Consider the following 18,702-nt stretch of genomic DNA (forward strand, 5'->3'; position numbering starts at 1 on the left):
GTAGAGCAGCAGAAAAAAAAAACACTTCCACATCCGACCGGCGAACAGCGAACGTAAGCAAATATTTGCATAAAATTGAACTGGCAAATCATGCATCGTAGCGATTCTATTAGCAGCCAGGAATGTCAGGCTTGTGATCAACGCCGGTTTCCAGTGCTCGATATGCTCGATGCATATTTACATATTTCAAACCTTTCTGTACTGAAAATAGCTTATTATTTTCTTTAAATCAGTACATTTCGAGCAGACAAGTGCAAAACTGAAAACAAGTGAATTTCAAGTGAATTTTTACAGGCATTGCGAGGAGTTTGATTAAAATGGTGGTTCCGGAGGTCACAATTCTTCAAAATTTATCAAAATTCAGTCTAAATGAATTGTTGCACTAGCTAACAAAACCGGTTTTAATCCATCTAGCCGGGCCATTAAACCTTTCCCTCTTATCCAAACTATGATTTCATGGCTAAAATTAAAATTTGTCGGCGCATGAGCTTTTTTCATTTTCAGGCCAGCAACTTATCAGACCACCTCAAATTATAAATATTAAATATTATATATTATAAATCTTGTATAGAAATCATTCGTTAACTACTCACAGGACTGAACCTGAAAGTGTTATTATCGGTACTCCAGATTAGTTTGAATAATATAAGCACTGTTTCAAGCATTTCAACAAAGATTCCCTAATGTTCCATCAAACAAGCTCATGGAAAAACTTGGATCGAAATTTTATCGAATAAGCTATGATTTACCACAAATAACCTTCACGATTTTCATTACATTCTAACTAATTAGAGCCGTTAAACATTTTATCCGACGATATTTGGATTTTACAAAATGCATTAGGGGAGAGTGGGTACGCTTGATCCCACTTTTGTTTTTCGCTCATAACTTTTCAATGAAATAAAAATTTCAATTGCAAAGTTCGCCATCTTGTAGTCAATTCGAATTGTAAGAGCTATGAATAACGTGTAAATCCGAATACTATGTCCTGTTTGTAATATGAACAGTTTTGAAAATCATGTCAAAACTAGATTTCTGTAAAAACGTGTGGTAACTTGATCCCCCGCCTACTAGGGCTAAAGAAACAAAGCACACTATGACCTATACACACGAAAGTCCAGCTAACCACATATCATGACGAATTAATTAATAAGACTACCTTTTTAGATGCACGACAAACTTTAACCACAGTGGAAAGTCAAGACAAGTATTTACGGTAAATCAGTGCTGTTTAACTGGCTTTTCCAACCTTCAATAACTTTAACCATGATTTGTTCACGGAATAAACATAATTGATCAATTAATAGTGGCAGATACTTTATGAAAATGATGTTTTACTATTTCTATACATTTCGAAAGTGTTTGAGAGAACTAATGATAGGGATCAAGAATACCCAATGTTACAGGGATCAAAGATACCTATTCTATGAGGTGATCAAAATTTTAATTTTTTTTATATGTTGTGAATTTTTTTTATTCAAAAAACGTGTTTTTCTAGACAAAAGCCCTTAGAAAGTAATCGTGATTAAAAATATTCATGTATAATTAGTTCGACGATCTCATACAACCGTTCAAAAAATTTGCAAAAAGATCTTCGAGATGGATTTAAACACATATTTCCTAAAATATTCTACAACGTTCCCAAACCAAATGCAATACATCAGATTTGTTTTTTAAACAACATAAACGACCAAATGTTCCATTTTCTTTTTATATTGTCATAACTTTTTGTGCATAGATTATGAGATATGGCCAGGGAATCAAGTATCCTCAAGGATCAAGTGTCCTCACTCTCCCCTACCTATTTTAATGGCGAAATTCATTTTTTACTGTAACTTAAAACTGTTCTACTTTCAATTTCTTTGACTGCATTTTCGAGTTCACCCAATGATTTAAAATTGAAAATGACAATCAGCTAATGCTGTAAACTAGTGGTATCAACTGAAACGAAGTCCATTTCTCCACATGTATTTTTATTACGCCATTAGAGGTGCGCAGTGTTAGATCGTGTAAACGTACCTCCATAGTGTCGTCATCTTTTTATACAGGAATACTGGTTTTAACGCATTCACTGGTGAGTTGTAGGCTCTTCCACGACACGAAAGGCTCTGCTTGGGCAATGTTAATAGGTTTATTTGACACGGTCAATGCGTTAGCACAACTGAGTCGTGAATCTTTTATGTTTTTACAATAAGCAAGCATACTAACTACTAAACATATCTGTCTGCCGGATCTTGTTGGTGTTGTTTACTGCTGCGTAGCGAGATCCTCTTCCTTGGCGATGAAGCATTAGTTGCATAATCCACCGCAGCTGGAAGGTCATTCGAGCTGCCTTCTCTCGCAATATCGTTCACGGCCATATCGTCATAAGTACGGCTTTCTTGTTGTTCATGGTCAGATGTTCTTACTTGTTCTTGTTTCTACGAGTAAAACAATAGAAAAGTCCTTCTTTATCAACATTTGCTTCATTATTGATGATGCTGATTGTTATGCTGCTCACCATAGTTGTTGTTACTTCGCTTTTGGTTGATTGGGTGGCTGTTTGTGGTTTATGTGTTAGTGTTGGTGGCTACTTGTTAGAGTTGGCGGTAGTAGATAAGTTTTGACTACTTGCTTCGGCGTATGTTTTTCCGTGGTGGGCCGTCTGATTAGCATTGTTGCTTATATGTTCCGCCATCCCTTGCTGAATTGCCTTCGATAGTTATGTGCGAAAAATAGATTCTAACAATACGAACGCCGCACAATGACCGGAGACCGGACAAAACCTATGTTTCAAATATTGATAATTTTTTTCCCAAGTTTCTTATATATTGAATGAAATATCCTCCTAATTTTGTGACAACCGAATGAGAATTAGATTTTTAATAGCAATTTAAACATCGCTGTGTCAGTTTTTCGAAATCACAATATCTATCTTCACTTTAAAAACATGTTGCTCTTTCAATTTTAATCCGATTTGTGCACAACTAGTTTCATTTTAAAGGGCATTTAAAGAACTTTGTTGATCATTACAACATGTTTGCCAAATTTGATTCGAGCTATGTAGTATTACTACAAGAATATCTTAAGTGGGTTGATAGAAAATTCTTTTTTCACAAATTTATTCTGTAGAATCAGGTGAAACAGTGCGGAACGGTCACTTATTATACATTTTACGGGAAATCATCTCTACCTTTCGAATTTCAAGGTCTCGTTTGGCCCGTTTATGCCCAGAGGGATTTAAAAGCGACAATTTTAAATTTTTGCTGACATGGAGGAGCATGGTGATTAGTGCAAAATAACTGAATAAACGTTAAAAAACACTTTTTGCATATATTGAAAATAGTTTTATCCTTTTATAGTGTTATATCTAGTTTCAGTTACATCTAATCAGTGCAAAAAAGATTTATCATAAACATGTTATTATTTTTAGCTGGATTGGGCAACATTTTTGGTTTTGTCCGATATTTGGTCGAAGACCCGCCACTGTGCGTCGTTGGGTAATCAAAACATAATCTTTTACGTGATGTAGGTCACTTCCGCTCCACTGTAACTTTTACTAGTTGTTTCACCTACTGAAATGAGCGACCGAAAATAAAAGTCGCAAGAACAGAACATACTCCATAAAACCCGCTTCAAACATATTTAAATATAAAAACCGGATACAAACTTCAAGCATAAAAATCGGAACTTTTCTTTGTAAGAGTCGGATAAAAAAAACCTTCAGTATACAAACCGATTTTCACGAAGCAGTTCTTTTAGCCGACTTTAATATTGAACATCACGATTCACGGATGCTTCTGCGAACGATTTATTAATTTTGAATCTGAACTGAAGAATCATCCTTGCCGAGTGTCACAGGAGAACATTTTTTAAGCGATTCTTATGCTGCAGGATCTCTGTCCGAAGTTTATTTCCGATCTTCACATTCTAATATATTTGAAACGGGTTATACCAAGCACGCTCTGTCCTTGCGACTTTTATTTTCGGTCGCTCAATTATGGATCTAGCACAAGTTTCTCTTAAAGTCAATCGAAATAGTGATTTATGTTATATTTCAACGCGAAAACAGCAACAGCCTTAGAATTGGAAGAGCAAAATCCATAGTGAATATTTTTGTGGCATGCCCTGTTGCCTCGTATACGAACAGCTTAAAGCGATTTTAAGTTCTGGGTCTTCTAGCTGTAATGATCTTTCAATTAATGGACATAATTCCGATAAATGAAAAATTATTTAAAAATTAATCTCTATGAAATCGTTAGACCAAATTTTTACTGCTGTGTAAGTTTTATGATAAGAAACTGAAATCGAACCTAATGCTGAAATTTCTATTTTTTCATGTGTGTTGTCTTGGAATTTCGCCAATATGAGATCGATTTTTTTATTTGTTGAATATCCTGTTATCGTAATTGCTGTGCTGGATTATTATCGAAAGAATCGAGCCCATATATTCTGATTCCTGATCTATTAGAAAGAAAAAAATTCACAGCCTTCTGTTCAGGGTTCCTACACTATTTTTGGAGGCGAATTCCGGGTCTTCTTTTAGGTAATTCGAATTTCGCCTGGAAGGATTCAGTGGATTATTTTGTAGCTTTGTGTTGCCCTTTTCTTTAACAAGAATTCTCAGTAACATTTTATAAATCGTCCAGCGACACACAACACGATAAACATCATACTCGGGGTGTAGACTGTAATCGAAAAGGAGACACCTCTCGGTGTTGGCAAATAAATGTAAAAAGTGTTCACCATCATTTGGGTTCAGATTAACTTTACCCCACAGGTTGTTCGCTTCAATGGATCAACGGATTATGGGCTCGTCACAAAGATGCTCGAAAGACACCACAGTGTGATTTCTTGCCCGTTTTTTACTTTGGTGCAGAACAATATTCGCTCGGGATATGCTTCACAGCGAGAGTGGCCGGTGTTTTTGGATACTTATTTATTTTGAACCTTGTATATAATAAAAAGCGGTGAAAGCGTTGCAAAATTCTGTCGAGTAATCACTTTGATTCGAAATTTTGATTGATTTCAGCGCATACCCATGTGTCTCTTGAAATCTATCCCCTGGTCAGTAAAATTCTCCTGGTCAAACTACCACCAGAGGCGGCAAACCTCTTTTTGGATGGTAGCATAAAAGGTCCTCATTTCCGCCATTTTTGCCATATATCCAGCATCCCTTGAAAATGGACCAAAATTAAGCATTAAGCCAAACCAAACATGGCACTAAAACAATTTTCAATAATTATTTCAAAAATATTTCAACATTTTTTAATTTTTTTTGTGAATAAAGGGACACTCAATTACCTAGTACTATTTGAATACTCAACAATAAATAAATATGGATGTGATAACGTTTTTGGCCATGTATACCAAATGGCGCTTGATCCTCCTCGGCTTAGCACAAGCCATATAAAGATAAAATTTAACAAACAAAAGCAATGTGAGTAATAATTGTCATCATCGTCGTTTAGTGAACTATTCTATCCACAACAAACTAAAGTTACACAAAATTTGTACTAGAACGAGGACCAAGCAAAGCGGATACTCATTTCCGCCACACACGTACACTGCGCTCTAATAGGAAGTGCCAATAAACGACCGTTATCGCTTATTCAAAGGACCAAGTGCACAACGTGAGAAGAACCAGTTAACCTATCCGGAGCAGGTGTTTTTGCATACCTGCACCACAACCTGAACTATACATAAACAGTCTCGGAATGTTTTGTGCAGAGATAAATTGTACCAATTTCTGTTTCTGTCCAAGCTGTCGGAAGTGCGATAGTGGTATTATCGCTTGTTACCTATGTGCCGCATGCATGGCGATTGTGCGAGATGTCCATGTCGAATGTTAGTCGGAAACAGTGTCGCTGCTTTCAAACCAACTTATCCAACGACGGCCATGACATTTAAAGTGCGTGGTCCCTGGGGATACTAGGTATTTTTTTTCTCCATGGCTTCACATGGCACGAAAACATAGCTTCACATACCTTCAAACAAAATAATCGAAAAATTAATAAATTTCACATAAACTAGTGAAATTATTCTGTTTCATATATTAGACTAGCTTTGCATGCTATATCGTCGCTGTTGTGCTATCTTATCACAAGCGCCATTTAGCACATTTCGAGGAAAACGATTTTTAAAGTTTGAGATTGAATATCTTGAAACGTATAAATGGTATAAACAATCCAAGTAAGACAATTGATGCTTCTATCTATTATGTCTTAATCTCTCAAATATTGCGAAGATCGGTTGACTGTGTTGCGAGTTTTTACTATGAATGTAAACAAAAGTCGTACTCACATGTGTCATAGACGTGTATTGATGACAAAATTTGTATGACGTGTCATAATCGTGAATGGAGAATTTTCCATAGAAAAAAATCATCAATTTTTAATTTTTATTCATATCTTTGGCTTCGTTTGGTCTATAAACAATTGGTGAGATGCATTTTGAGGTAAATGAGTCAGGGAATCTAGAAAAATAGTTATTTTTGGTTACAGTGTTGTCAAATATGCTATATTTCCAGTTTTAAACTTAAACTGTATTTTTCTAACAACTCGTGTATTTTTCTTTCGAAAATTTCTATGCCATTGTGTTCCTCAGATATTTTTACATATGTGGTATCTTACTCTTAATTAAAGTACAATATATTTATTATTTCTTCGTGTACGATGCAAAACGTGTCTTTTCTATTCTCTACCTCCTCTTGTCTACCCCTGACACTTCCTACTCAGGGCCGTACTTCCCGCTGTACAGATACGTACTTCCCAGGGCAGTACCCAGGTACCACATCTCCCCTTTTTTCAATCTAGATTATTACAACTGGTAATCTTTAAATCTCGCTGGCTTTTTTCTTGTTCTTTGCTGTCGCTCTGGTAGAACTACTTCGGATGGCTGTTCGTCCTCAAACCCGTTAAATTCATCATCGGAGGACACAATACCAAGCTCACAATCCGCGCCACCTGAAGGTTCATTTTCTCGACTACTGGACAAAGACGGCGATGTTTCAACTGGATCTGTAATCTTTTTAAGATGTGCGACGTTCCGATCATATGATTTGCCACTTATGGGATCTTCAACGGTGACACGAGAACCAGATCGGGACACCACAACGTATTTTGTTTTGTTGTAAGTTGTCTGAAGTTTGTTGCCTGGCAATAGATTTTGCATTAGAACTGAGTCACCTGATTTGATGGATGAACTCCTCGATTTTCGTCGAATATCCTCGTGATCTTTCCCTTTTTTCTTTGCTTCACAATCTCTGTCAGCAAAATCTGTTAGCGGAGGGGCAGTCTCGATTTCGTCTAAAGCCGGTATTTTCGATCGAATCGTACGGCCATATAGGAGCTCCGTTGGTGTACGGCCGGTTACAGAATGTGGAGTAGTGTAATACATTACTAAATAATCCTGTAAATCTTGTTTCCAATCCCTGTGTAAAGCGTTGCTTATTTGTAGCCTCTTCAACAGCGATCTATTCTGCCTCTCAACGAGGCCATTTTCCTGAGGCCAGTATGGTGCAGAATGATTGAGGTGGATTCCGCATCTCTTGCTGTAGTCTTCGAATTCAATGCCCACGAATTGTTTGGCGTTATCCAAAGTAATTGTTCGTGGGTATCCTAGTCGCGTAAATATTTTGTCCAATCTAGAAACTGTTTCCTTTGCTGTGATTTTATTCATTATTTCCACTTCCTTGTACCGACTGTAGTAGTCAATTATGACGAATAAATATACCCCCTCCGGTAATGGTCCAAGGAAGTCAATAGCCACGTCGACCCATGGCTTGTTCGGGAGTGGACGGCGTGACATCGGCTCAGGTTTACTAGGAAGTCCTACTAATCTACATCCTTCGCAAGCTACTACGCAGTTAGTGACGTCACGGTCCATTCCTGGCCACCAGACTCGATCTCTAAGACGGCGCTTCATGATCGACTCCCCTGGATGTCCTTCATGGGCCAAGTCCAACATTCGTTGACGTAGATTGGTTGGAACAACAAGTTTATTACCTCGGACAACAATGTCTCCTACCATACCCAACTCATTATTGAAAGGGATGTACGACTTAACGTCTGGTTCACCCCAATTTCCTGTCTGCAAAGACTTCTTAACTAGTCCCAAAACTCGGTCCATTTTGCCAGATTCCTCCAATTCCTGAACATCAATCGCCGCAGACTCTAGTACCGCTAAAACCATAAATTTATTCTCCGCATCGAAATCCTCCGTAATACCAGGTTCGACCATCCGGGAAAGTGGGTCGGCAATGTTGTTATCCCCTCTGCGATATTTAACAGTGAAGGTGAAAGACTGCAGTCGAAGAACCCATCTTTCGATTCGAGGACACGGGCGTGAGGTTGGTTTAAATATCGCCTCGAGCGGTTTGTGGTCGGTTTCAAGTTCAAATTCACGTCCCAGTAAATATGGAGAAAATCTCTCCACTGCCCAAACTAGAGCGAGGGCCTCCTTCTCAGTTTGGCAGTACCTACGCTCAGTATGCGTCAGGCTTTTGCTAGCGTACGCAATTAAACGAGGATTATCATCTGTTGTGCCTTCAAACTGTATTAGAACGGCACCCAATGCAACCGGCGAAGCGTCTGCTATGACGCGCGTGCGTAGAAAATTGTCGAAGAACCGTAGTAGGTTCACATTGGAAATCATTTCCTTTAGTTTTGAAAACGATTGCTGTTGGTTTACGCCCCATTTGAATTTAACTCCAGCACAAGTTAACTCTCGGAGTGGAGCAGTAATGGTTGCCAGGTTTGGCAAGAAACGTCCAATATACGTAACAAGGCCTAGGAAACTCCGAACTTCTTCTGGACAAGAAGGTAGACGGAATTTCTGGATAGCAACAACTTTATCCTGTGCAGGTTGTATGCTTTGTGAGGAAAGAGTGTGCCCCAGGAAATCTAACTTTTCGACCTTGAACACACATTTCTTTTGATTTAACAGCACTCCATAATCCTTAAGAGTGTATAATACTAATTCAAGCGCTGCATCATGCTCACTTTCTGTCTTGCCGAATATTAGGATGTCATCGATGAAATTTGCAGTGTTTTTGCTGCATCGGCTCAATATTTGCTCGAGTATCCTCTGAAATATTTCTGGCGCAATTACAATTCCGTACATAAGCCGCTTATAGCGAAAGAGGCCCATGTGAGTTATAAACGTTGTTATATAGCGGCTCTCTTCATCAAGTTCCACTTGATGGAAAGCCTCTTTGATGTCGAGGCGACTAAAGTATTGGGCGCCCGCAAAACGTGGGAGAAAATCATCAATTGTGGGCATCATGTGTCTTTCTCTCAGGATAGCGACGTTTGCCCGGCGCATGTCGACGCACAAGCGTAGATCGCCGTTGTCTTTAATCACAGTAACTAGGGGGGATACCCACTGGCAACCACCCTCCACCGGTTCAATTATGTCGTTAGCTAAAAGGGAGTTCAGCTTGTCCTCGATTTTCACCATCAACGCAATTGGGGGCCGCCTTGGATGTTGACACACAGGTGTAACGGTTTTGTCAACCGGTATGGAAACCTTCACTCCTTTGATTTTGGGAAACGGACGCTTTTCATCTACCTTCACTGAGTTAACACAGTGAGTGCTTGGTAATCCAACAAATAGAACACCTAACTCGGTAGCGGTTGTTCAGCCCAATAGGCACTGTTGACCACCTTGAATGACGTAAAATGTGGCTACCCTTTCTGTTACCCTTCCAACGTCTTCAATCGCAGCAGAAGTCTCAAACGAACCAAGTACCGTCAGGGGATTTGCGTTTTCGCCATATGGAAGGAATATTTCATCGCACGCTTTCTTCTGATTCCAAATTTTGCAACCGTTTGCTTTTAAGTAATTCCAAGATCGCTCGTCATTAATGTTCTTCTTGCACCCCGAATCGATCATCATCTGTAATAGCACGCCTCCAACTTGCATCCAAAGTAATTCGTCACCATCACTTATGTTGAATATGAAACTCCGGTCTTTTCCATCTCTGTGGTTTTCCGCATTACTTCTTATTTCTCGAACACGCTCTGTCTTGAACCGTTTGTTACTGAAGTTTGACCCCCCGAATTTACGCTTTGCTGAACCGATGGTCCGACATTGATTGGCAAAATGCCCACTGCGCTTGCATTTATTGCATTCTTTATTCCTCGCTGGGCAACCACTATCGTTCGCAAAGTGACCCTTCCTTCCACAGCGTGTGCATTCTTTCGAAATCGAGGGGCGAATCATGTTGATACCACTAGTTGACTCTTGATCCAGCACAACATTGTCAGACAAAACACCAGTTGAACTAATCGCCTGGGCCCGATGCTTGACTGATTCGTAGGTGCTCACTATTTTCGTAATTTCGTCAATGTTCAGACTATCCTTCTGCAGCAATTGTTCTTTTAAATCACTTGGGGCGAACAGAATGATTTTATCGATAACGCTGATCGATCTGCTTTCTTCGGCAGACTTGCCAAAATCGCATTTGTTCGACTGTTCTTGGCAACGATACATAAATTTTACCAGAGTCTCGTCCGGGTTCGGTTTTAATATCCAGAATAAGTTGCGCTCAAATGTTTCGTGTTGTTTGGGCGCAAAGTAAGCGTCCAGTTTGTCAATAGCTACTGCAAAAGAATCAATTCCTTTTTCAACGTCATCTTGCACGTCTGCTCCAGGAATGGATGCAAACACTTCTTGGAGATCCGGCCCACCTTTAGCAAGGAAAATGTTTCGAATGCGTGTTTTATCAGTTTCTCCAGTGGCAGCTAAAATGAATTCAAAATTGCGCTTGTATTTGACCCACTCGCTGCGCACTATATTCCTCGATAGAGCTTTGAATTTAAATTGTGGAATATCCCACTTCTTCATAGCAACGATTTGGAAAAGCTAAAATTAAAACTGTTATTTCTCTGCACATTTCTTACTGTTACAGTGAACCTTACCAACAATCCAATGACACTAATCTGTGTATTGTTCGCTATAGGGTTGCTACCGCTTTGATACCGCTCTGAGAGCCGCTACCTTCGAGTAGCCTTCGGTTGCGCTCTAGCGTCGCTTTCGTGGCTTTTTTAATCGCTGTTTAACAGCCGCTACACACGGTAGCCTTCTCACGCTGACTTTCGATTTTCGCTGTTTTGTTACAGCCGCTACCCTTTGGTAGCCTTCTATTATCACTGTTGTCAACAGCTGCAATCCGCTTACAGTTTTTTCCCAAAATTAGAACCACTGACAAACAGCTGTTCTGTAACAATCCTAAAGTGCAAAAGGACAAAATTTCAACATAACCTCAATTTTCTCCTTTGCTGAGGAACATTCTATTCCTTTCTTTCTCCTATTTTCCAGTTCTCCTCGGTCGCCAATGTGGTATCTTACTCTTAATTAAAGTACAATATATTTATTATTTCCATATCAACATTTGAATAGGGCTAATAAGATTTGTAAACAAACTTTTGTTTTGCTGATTTCTCTTAATTTGTTATAATTTCAACACAGAAGACCTTTGAAGTTGATTCTACCAAGGGTAAAGATGTTGATTCATATGTATCTTTCATGAAATTCAACTTGACAGCGGAATAATGAGCGAAACAAGTTTGTTTACAAAAATCTCATTAGCCCTTTTGAAGAATTGATATTGATTTCTTCGTGTACGATGCAAAACGTGTCTTTTCTATTCTCTGCCTCCTCTTGTCTATCCCCTGACACTTCCTACTCAGGGCCATACTTCCCGCTGTACAGATACGTACTTCCCAGGGCAGTACCCAGGTACCACAACATATAAAAACCTATTTTAATCCACCTAGCGGTGCAATTGTGCCTTTCTCAATCATGAATCACGAGAATGTGTGCGTTGTTTATATTCATTAGAAGCTTTTAAATGCATATATTACATTTTATTATTATACATCGCATGACAACTATATACAGGAAAATAAATCATTATTCGAGTTCTAAAATTTTGAAAAAGAAAAAACAGCTACGGTAATATTGAACTGAAAATCGGCAAAGTCCCAAATAGTCGATTTTCATAAAAAAAAATTTTTTTCGAGATAACATAAAATCTCGACGTTTCATGCATTTTAATGATGTTTGGCATCAAAAATACGAATTCGATTTCTGAAATTTCATGGAGTCCTCACTTTGAAAAAAAAAATTGAGTTCCGGCTTATATGGGAATTTCATATGTGACCGGACGGTTTAGTCTATATTTCCGGACCCATATAAGCGATCCGTACGAAATTTTATAGACATCTGTGGGGATATTATAGCTATCATTTGGGACTAAGTTTGTGAAAATCGGCCCAACCATTTCCGGGAAACTGATGTGAGTTCGTCAATTTTGAAAGATGGCCGCTTTTCCCGGGCACTTCCGGAACCGTCTATGGTGGTCAATGTAGTCAACGAAAGTTTGGTTAGCCGTCGGTGACCTAGAGCAGCAAATTGAAGTTATTTGAGAGACATTTTATCGAAATTTTTTCCTATTTTGCTTTCATTTCCTGGTATATTTTCCTGGTGAATGTATTATTTCCTAGTCCATGTAGATAGAAGTTAATGTAAATTACAAATGCAACTTCTAGATATCATTTTGAGAGGCGATAGTTTTGAAAAATCAGCGTAAATGAAAATGCGGGAGACTCTCCGGGACATCTAACCATGCGGGACAACTTTATCCACTCACTTTAATGTAGTACCAAAGCCAAATGAAAATAATTCCTTTTTGCCAAACCACATAATTAACAAGTTTTTGGTTGCCATGAGCCGCGGAGGATATGCATATTTGCCACATAAAAATGCACTGTAGCAAGGAGTTCAAGAAAAATGCCAATCCTTTAATTTAAAAATAGTGAGTAGAGAGAGTGTCAATTCCACTGTCTTCTTTCAATCTGTAGCAAAATCTCTTTATTTGAAACCATGTTAGAGCCACCAACAAACAGCACAGTATTTAAAAGAAAAAACACAATAAATATCTCATGTCTGAAAGCCAAAATCATTGATAAAATTTATTAAATCGAATAGTAACTATAAACATTCTTGCCGAGTTTCTTTCCTTTTGTTTTCGTTTGTTGTTTGCCGTTTGTCGTTTGTCATTTGTTGTTTGTCGTTTGACGATTGCAGCTTGTCGTTTTTCGTCTTCGTTTTTTTAATACTTTTATGGCACGAAGCGAGTTCTATAAGTTCTGCAGGTTGATGTTCGGCATCAAGTCTTCACCGGAACTGTTCCAAGGTGAGATGGAGAACCTGTTCAGGGGGTGAAAGACTTTATAATGTGCATGGACGATATATTAATCCATGGCGCAACAGAAGAAGAGCACGACACTACACTAGAACGTGTTCTACAAATTTTGAATGATAGGAATATGTGGATCAATAACCAGAAGTCGGTTTATTTTACAATAGAGGTCGTGTTTTGGGACATAGTGTGAAATTTCGCAGTGATTTTGTTGAAGTGTACGTCGTTCCACGGACGAAAGGGAGAACATTCCTTGGCTTGCAAGCTTCATAGTCGATTTCTGAAGTAAGATCTTTGCTGGGACTTAACTTCGTTGAATGTTTTGTCCCAAATCTCTCTGCATTGACGTTCCACATGAGACAGTTGCTCATCAAAGACAGTCAATCGTAGGGTAAGTTGAGTCGCTAGGATATTTCGACCCGGCTTGAAGCAATCATGAAGATTGCTTCAAGCCGGGTCGAAATTAGGAATGGAGTATTCAGAACGATTTCTTGCATCTTCAGAAGTTGGCAGTACACAAACAGAAATATTGCCAAACCGTAATATGGACTCTTCGTGTATCTATATGGTATTCACTTCACGATAATTACTGACTTTAAGCCTCTCGAGTATCTGTTTAACAGAGTACAAGTGGATTCTGAGACAGTATAGCTTTGATTTCTTACTTCGATACGAACCAGGTAGAAACAACATAGCCAACTCCTTTCAAGGATGTCCCAAGATCGAGGAAATGCTCCCAAATATGCTGACACGGTGGCAAGTTAGAAAAAGTCAATTATGTTTCCAGTATTTAAAAGAGGAGATCGACGAAATGTTAAAAATTATCGAGGAATTACATCGTTGTGCGCTTTCTTGATCGTGTTTGAGATCGTAGTGAACTATGCACTCTTTGGTTGCATGCAGTCAAAGCTACTTCACAGACATAACACTATGAGGGGATTCCCTCAAAAACATCGATCCGGCAATTTTCTCAGAACACTAGCTCCACCTTTTATTCACGGTCCTAAACACTCATTAGGTTTGAGAACAATTTTTCACTAGTGGTCTATCCACCATATGCTTGTTCATATGTCAGTGGCGCTATAATTGCAAATGTGGCCACATTTGACCAATATGGGTTCGCCCCAAAAAGGTCAACCTCTACGAATCCCGTTCAATTCTTTCATTCTGCTTACGAAATGTGGACGCTGGTGCTCAGATCGATATGGTATATACTGACTAGAATTCAGCGTTTGACAGAGTTGATCACGGAATACTTTTGGAAAGATTAAAGTTAATAGATGTTTCTATTGATCTGATTGTCAACTTTTTGAGAAAATTGGATGCGCATCTTCCGCCCCGTTTTCAAACAAATCGGGTGTTCCTCAAGGAAGTAATTTGAACCCACTTTTGTTATTCTATTTGTTAATGATCCAGCTGCAATATTACCACCTAGGTGTGGGATATTTTATGCTAATGGCATCAAATTGGTGGTCAAGTGCATCCTGGATTGCTTAGCTTTACAACAGCTCTTGGACAGGCTCGATGACTTGTGTTCCATAAACTTGCTAAAAATCAATACTCACAAATGCACTGTAATATCGTATCACCGCAAGCATAAGTCAATTTCGTATGACTACTTTGTTGGAGATCAGCAGCTTGAGCGTATTCTACAAGTGCGCGATCTTGGAGTCACTTTGGATTCGGTACTCACGTTCCGACCTCATTACGACTATATCATTAACAAGGCAAACCGGAACACAGGGGCGGGTCTTCAAACAAAAGCCGCACAATACCAAAAATGTTGCCCAGTTTGGCTGAAAATTACATTTTGAGGTAATTTTGGAGTGCTGAGTTCATTTTTAATGTCAAAAGTTATAAAAAATTAGATAAATTTTCCCATACAGTGTTATCGAACCTTTCTTATAAGCATTATACCATTTTTATTGAAAATCTTTTTTTTACTGATTAGCTATATCAATAACAACTTAATAATTTGATAAAACTACTTTCAATCTCTACATAAAATATTTTTTTGAACATTTGAAAATGTCGATTTTAAACCCATCCGGGCAAAAAGGAGCAAAACAATACCTTGAAATTCGAAAAGTAGAGATGATTTCCTAAAGAATGTGTAATAAGTGACCGTTCCGAACTGTTTCACCTGATTGTACAGAATACATTTGTGAAAAAAAGAATTTGCTATCAACCCACTTAAGATATATTTGTAAAAATAAAACATAGTTCGAATTAAATTTGGCAAACATGTTGAAATGATCAACAAAGTTCTTTAAATGTTCTTTAAAATGATTCTAGTTGTGCTCAAATCAGATTGAAATTGAAAGAGTAATATTATTTTAAAATGAATCTTCACTGTGATTTCGAAAATGAATTTCATTGGAATTGTCTGACACAGCATCGTTTAAATTGCTATCAAAAATCTAATTCTCATTCGGTGGTCACAAAATTTGGAGAATATACATAATAAACCTAGGAAAAATGAAAAATATCAATATTTGAAACATAGGTTTTGTCCGGTCTCCGGCCACTGTGCGCCAGATGGGATTCATGTTCAAAATAGCATTCTTCGGAGCTATTGAGTCAACTAAAGGGCGAACACGAAATTATTGCTACACCGAAAATGTCACGCCAATTTTCTTATAATGGTTAAAATCAAACCAAAATTATAGGGTAGTTTTAAACATATATTTACTTCAAAAATCAAAAGAAAAGTTAATCGATGGAGCCTTGAGTGTAAAATTGAACGCATTTTCACTCCATCAAAGTCTTTACAGTGTCATCCGGTACCAGTTTCTCAGTTTTTTTCCATTTTCTTAACATGTCCTTCTCGTCTTTGACTGTCTTCTTGCTCTTCCGAAGTTCCCGCTTCATCATTACCCAGTACTGCTCCACCGGGCGCAGCTCCGGACAGTTTGGCGGACTCATGTCCTTTGGAACAAAATGGACAGAATTAACCTCATACCACTCCAGGACACTTTTAGAATAGTGGCATGATGCCAAATCTGGCCAAAATAGCGGAGCTTCGTCGTGCTGCTGCAAGAACGGCAAAAGGCGCTTCTCGAGGCACTCAGATTTGTAGATCTCGCCATTTACTGTGCCCTTTGTCACGAAAGGCTCACTCTTCAGTCCGCAAGAGCAGATGGCCTGCCAAATGAGATATTTGGAGGCGAACTTCGACATTTTCTTATTCTTAAATTTGTCGTCCACATAGAACTTGCTCTTGCCGGTGAAAAACTCCAACCCCGGAATTTGCTAAAAATCGGCTTTTATATACGTTTCGTCGTCCATCACACAGCAACCATATTTTGTCAGCATCTTCTCGTAGAGCTTCCGTGCCCGAGTTTTAGCCGTCGATTGTTACCGCTCATCGCGGTTTGGGAAGTTCTGTACCTTGTATGTATGTAGTCCAGCTCTCTTCTTTGCATTCTGGACGTAGCTCTGCAACATGCCGATCTTTTTAGCCAAATCACGGCTTGAGAAGTTGGGATTTGCTTTAATCATCCGCTTCACCTTTCCCTCCGTCGTTTTGTTCTCCGGTCCCAGTTTTCTTCCAGCTCCTTTGTCGTGTTCCACCGTCAACCGCTCCTGGAACCGCTTCAACACTCTGAAGACGGTTGAATGGTGAATGTTCAACATTTTTCCCAACTGCCGGTGCGACAGGTCAGGAAATTCCAGGTGTTTGGAAAGAATTTGTTCTCTCGACTCGCCATTGTCCACCTCCATTTTCGGTTAATCGAAAAACACGACTTCGAGTTTGACAGCATGTAAACAATACACATCAATGAGAAAGTGTGCAAAATTTGATTGATTTTTACCCAATGGTAAAAAAGTTATGCCCTGTTGAATGTGTCGCAATAATTTCGTGTTCGCCCTTTACACATATATGCACCTGAACGTGTCTTTCTCAGCGAAACTTTTTACTGTTGGAATATAGCAACTCTTTGTATGGTGGTCCTTACCTTATTCGCTTAATGTTGGCCACATTCAACGAAGTGTTTGCGGATTTCGACTTCAACGTGTCAACTACCTTCAAGAACTGGCGATTAAGGAGTTTTTGATTTGCCTGAAATTGGATTTATCATTATAATTCTTGTTTTATGTATTGTATTGTAATTTTCATTTTTAGTAATTTATTGCTTGAATTTGCATTGTATTTTATTAAAGAGTATGGTATTATATTATACTGTTTATTGAACCGAAAAGATATGGGGTTTTCACGCCAATTTGAGTAGAATTAAGCTGAATTTCCGTGCACGGACGCCAATATTCTTTCATACACTTCAAATGCGAGCATTCACACTTGTCCGGGACGGTGCCGTGCCGGACAAGTGTGAATGCTTGCGTTTGATTTGAATGAAAGAATATTGGCGTCCGTGCACGGAACTGAACCGGCACTGAAACGGATCGGATAGGTGTAAATTCGGCTTTAACATGAGGCTTACCTCAAACTGGCTTTCCCCATCCTAATACTTAATATTTCATCAAGACCAACAAGGTCAGATGATAGATAGAATAAATAAATTAACTATCCTAGTTAAATTCAGCCGAAAAATTATTATAATTAGAATCGGGTGTGGACAGGAACCGGAAAACTAACTAGAACCAGCCAGACTTTCGGCTCATTTCACGGTTGGACTTAGTGGAATAAAGATTTTACTACTTTTTCATAACATATCGAATGAAGTCGGTTTTGACTAGCATAGTATACAAATAGAGGGTCTCAATGCACATCTCGAGAAAGCTAGCTATCTCTGTGCGAAACTTTGTATTTCTTATTTCGAGTAACGTTCACGCACATGTAGTTGTTTGAATATTCTTAGACTTTAAATGGGATTTAAAATCATCTAATCGACGAGTTACCTGCGGTCGGCACCACAGCTCTCTCTACATACTTGTGCTACTATTACCTTACAGAATGGCTCACGTAAAGTGAATTTTTAGCTCCATGCGTTAGACAGCGTAGTGGTAATTCACACAGACATATGCGACATACTCGTTCTCATTTTCCTAGCTCAAGGAGGTACAAAAACAGAGAAGAAGCAAATACATGAGCAGCTATCAATCCATTTCGCATTACTTTTAGTTTTCTCGCGGTACTAGAACAAACCGGTTAAATGCATGATGTTGCAAAAACGTTATCATCAGCTTCTTTGGCGAAAAATTTGTCTCGCATTCGATTTTTTATGGCGTGCACAACAGTAAGTTATTCAATGTCATTGTGTTTAATGTCACTATTTTTGTTTACTGCGACACCTATCTTCATCGCTGTATCTGATAAAACAAGCAAGTGTATGCTCAATTTAGTGACTAGCAAATAATTTGTCCAAAGCAAAGTCTTTATACTTTACCCATCTGTTTCGACAGATTGCAGAGCTAATGCTACGATCTTTGTGACTACTAATAATCTTTCCAGGATAGGAATTGAACATACATAAGCCCAGGAATTATTTGTTGAACCGCTGAATTAAATTTTGATTATTCTAGAAAGCCGTTTCATGTGATATTCTGTTATGTAT

General features: G+C 38.6%; 1 protein-coding gene across 1 annotated transcript; it reads right to left on the reverse strand.

Annotated features, from left to right (window-relative positions):
- Positions 1-6,798: 6,798 nt before the first annotated feature.
- Positions 6,799-9,438, reverse strand: LOC131688021 (uncharacterized protein K02A2.6-like). The gene has a single exon (XM_058972147.1). The coding sequence runs from the start codon at positions 9,436-9,438 to the stop codon at positions 6,799-6,801; it is 2,640 nt and encodes an 879-aa protein (XP_058828130.1).
- Between the last annotated feature and the right edge of the window lie 9,264 nt (positions 9,439-18,702).

The sequence above is a fragment of the Topomyia yanbarensis genome, chromosome 3 (assembly GCF_030247195.1).
Source record: "Topomyia yanbarensis strain Yona2022 chromosome 3, ASM3024719v1, whole genome shotgun sequence".
Lineage (NCBI taxonomy): Eukaryota > Metazoa > Arthropoda > Insecta > Diptera > Culicidae > Topomyia > Topomyia yanbarensis.

Excerpts from the sequence above, each read along its gene's own strand:
- LOC131688021 (XM_058972147.1), bottom strand. The coding sequence starts at position 9,438 with ATGGTGAAAATCGAGGACAAGCTGAACTCCCTTTTAGCTAACGACATA.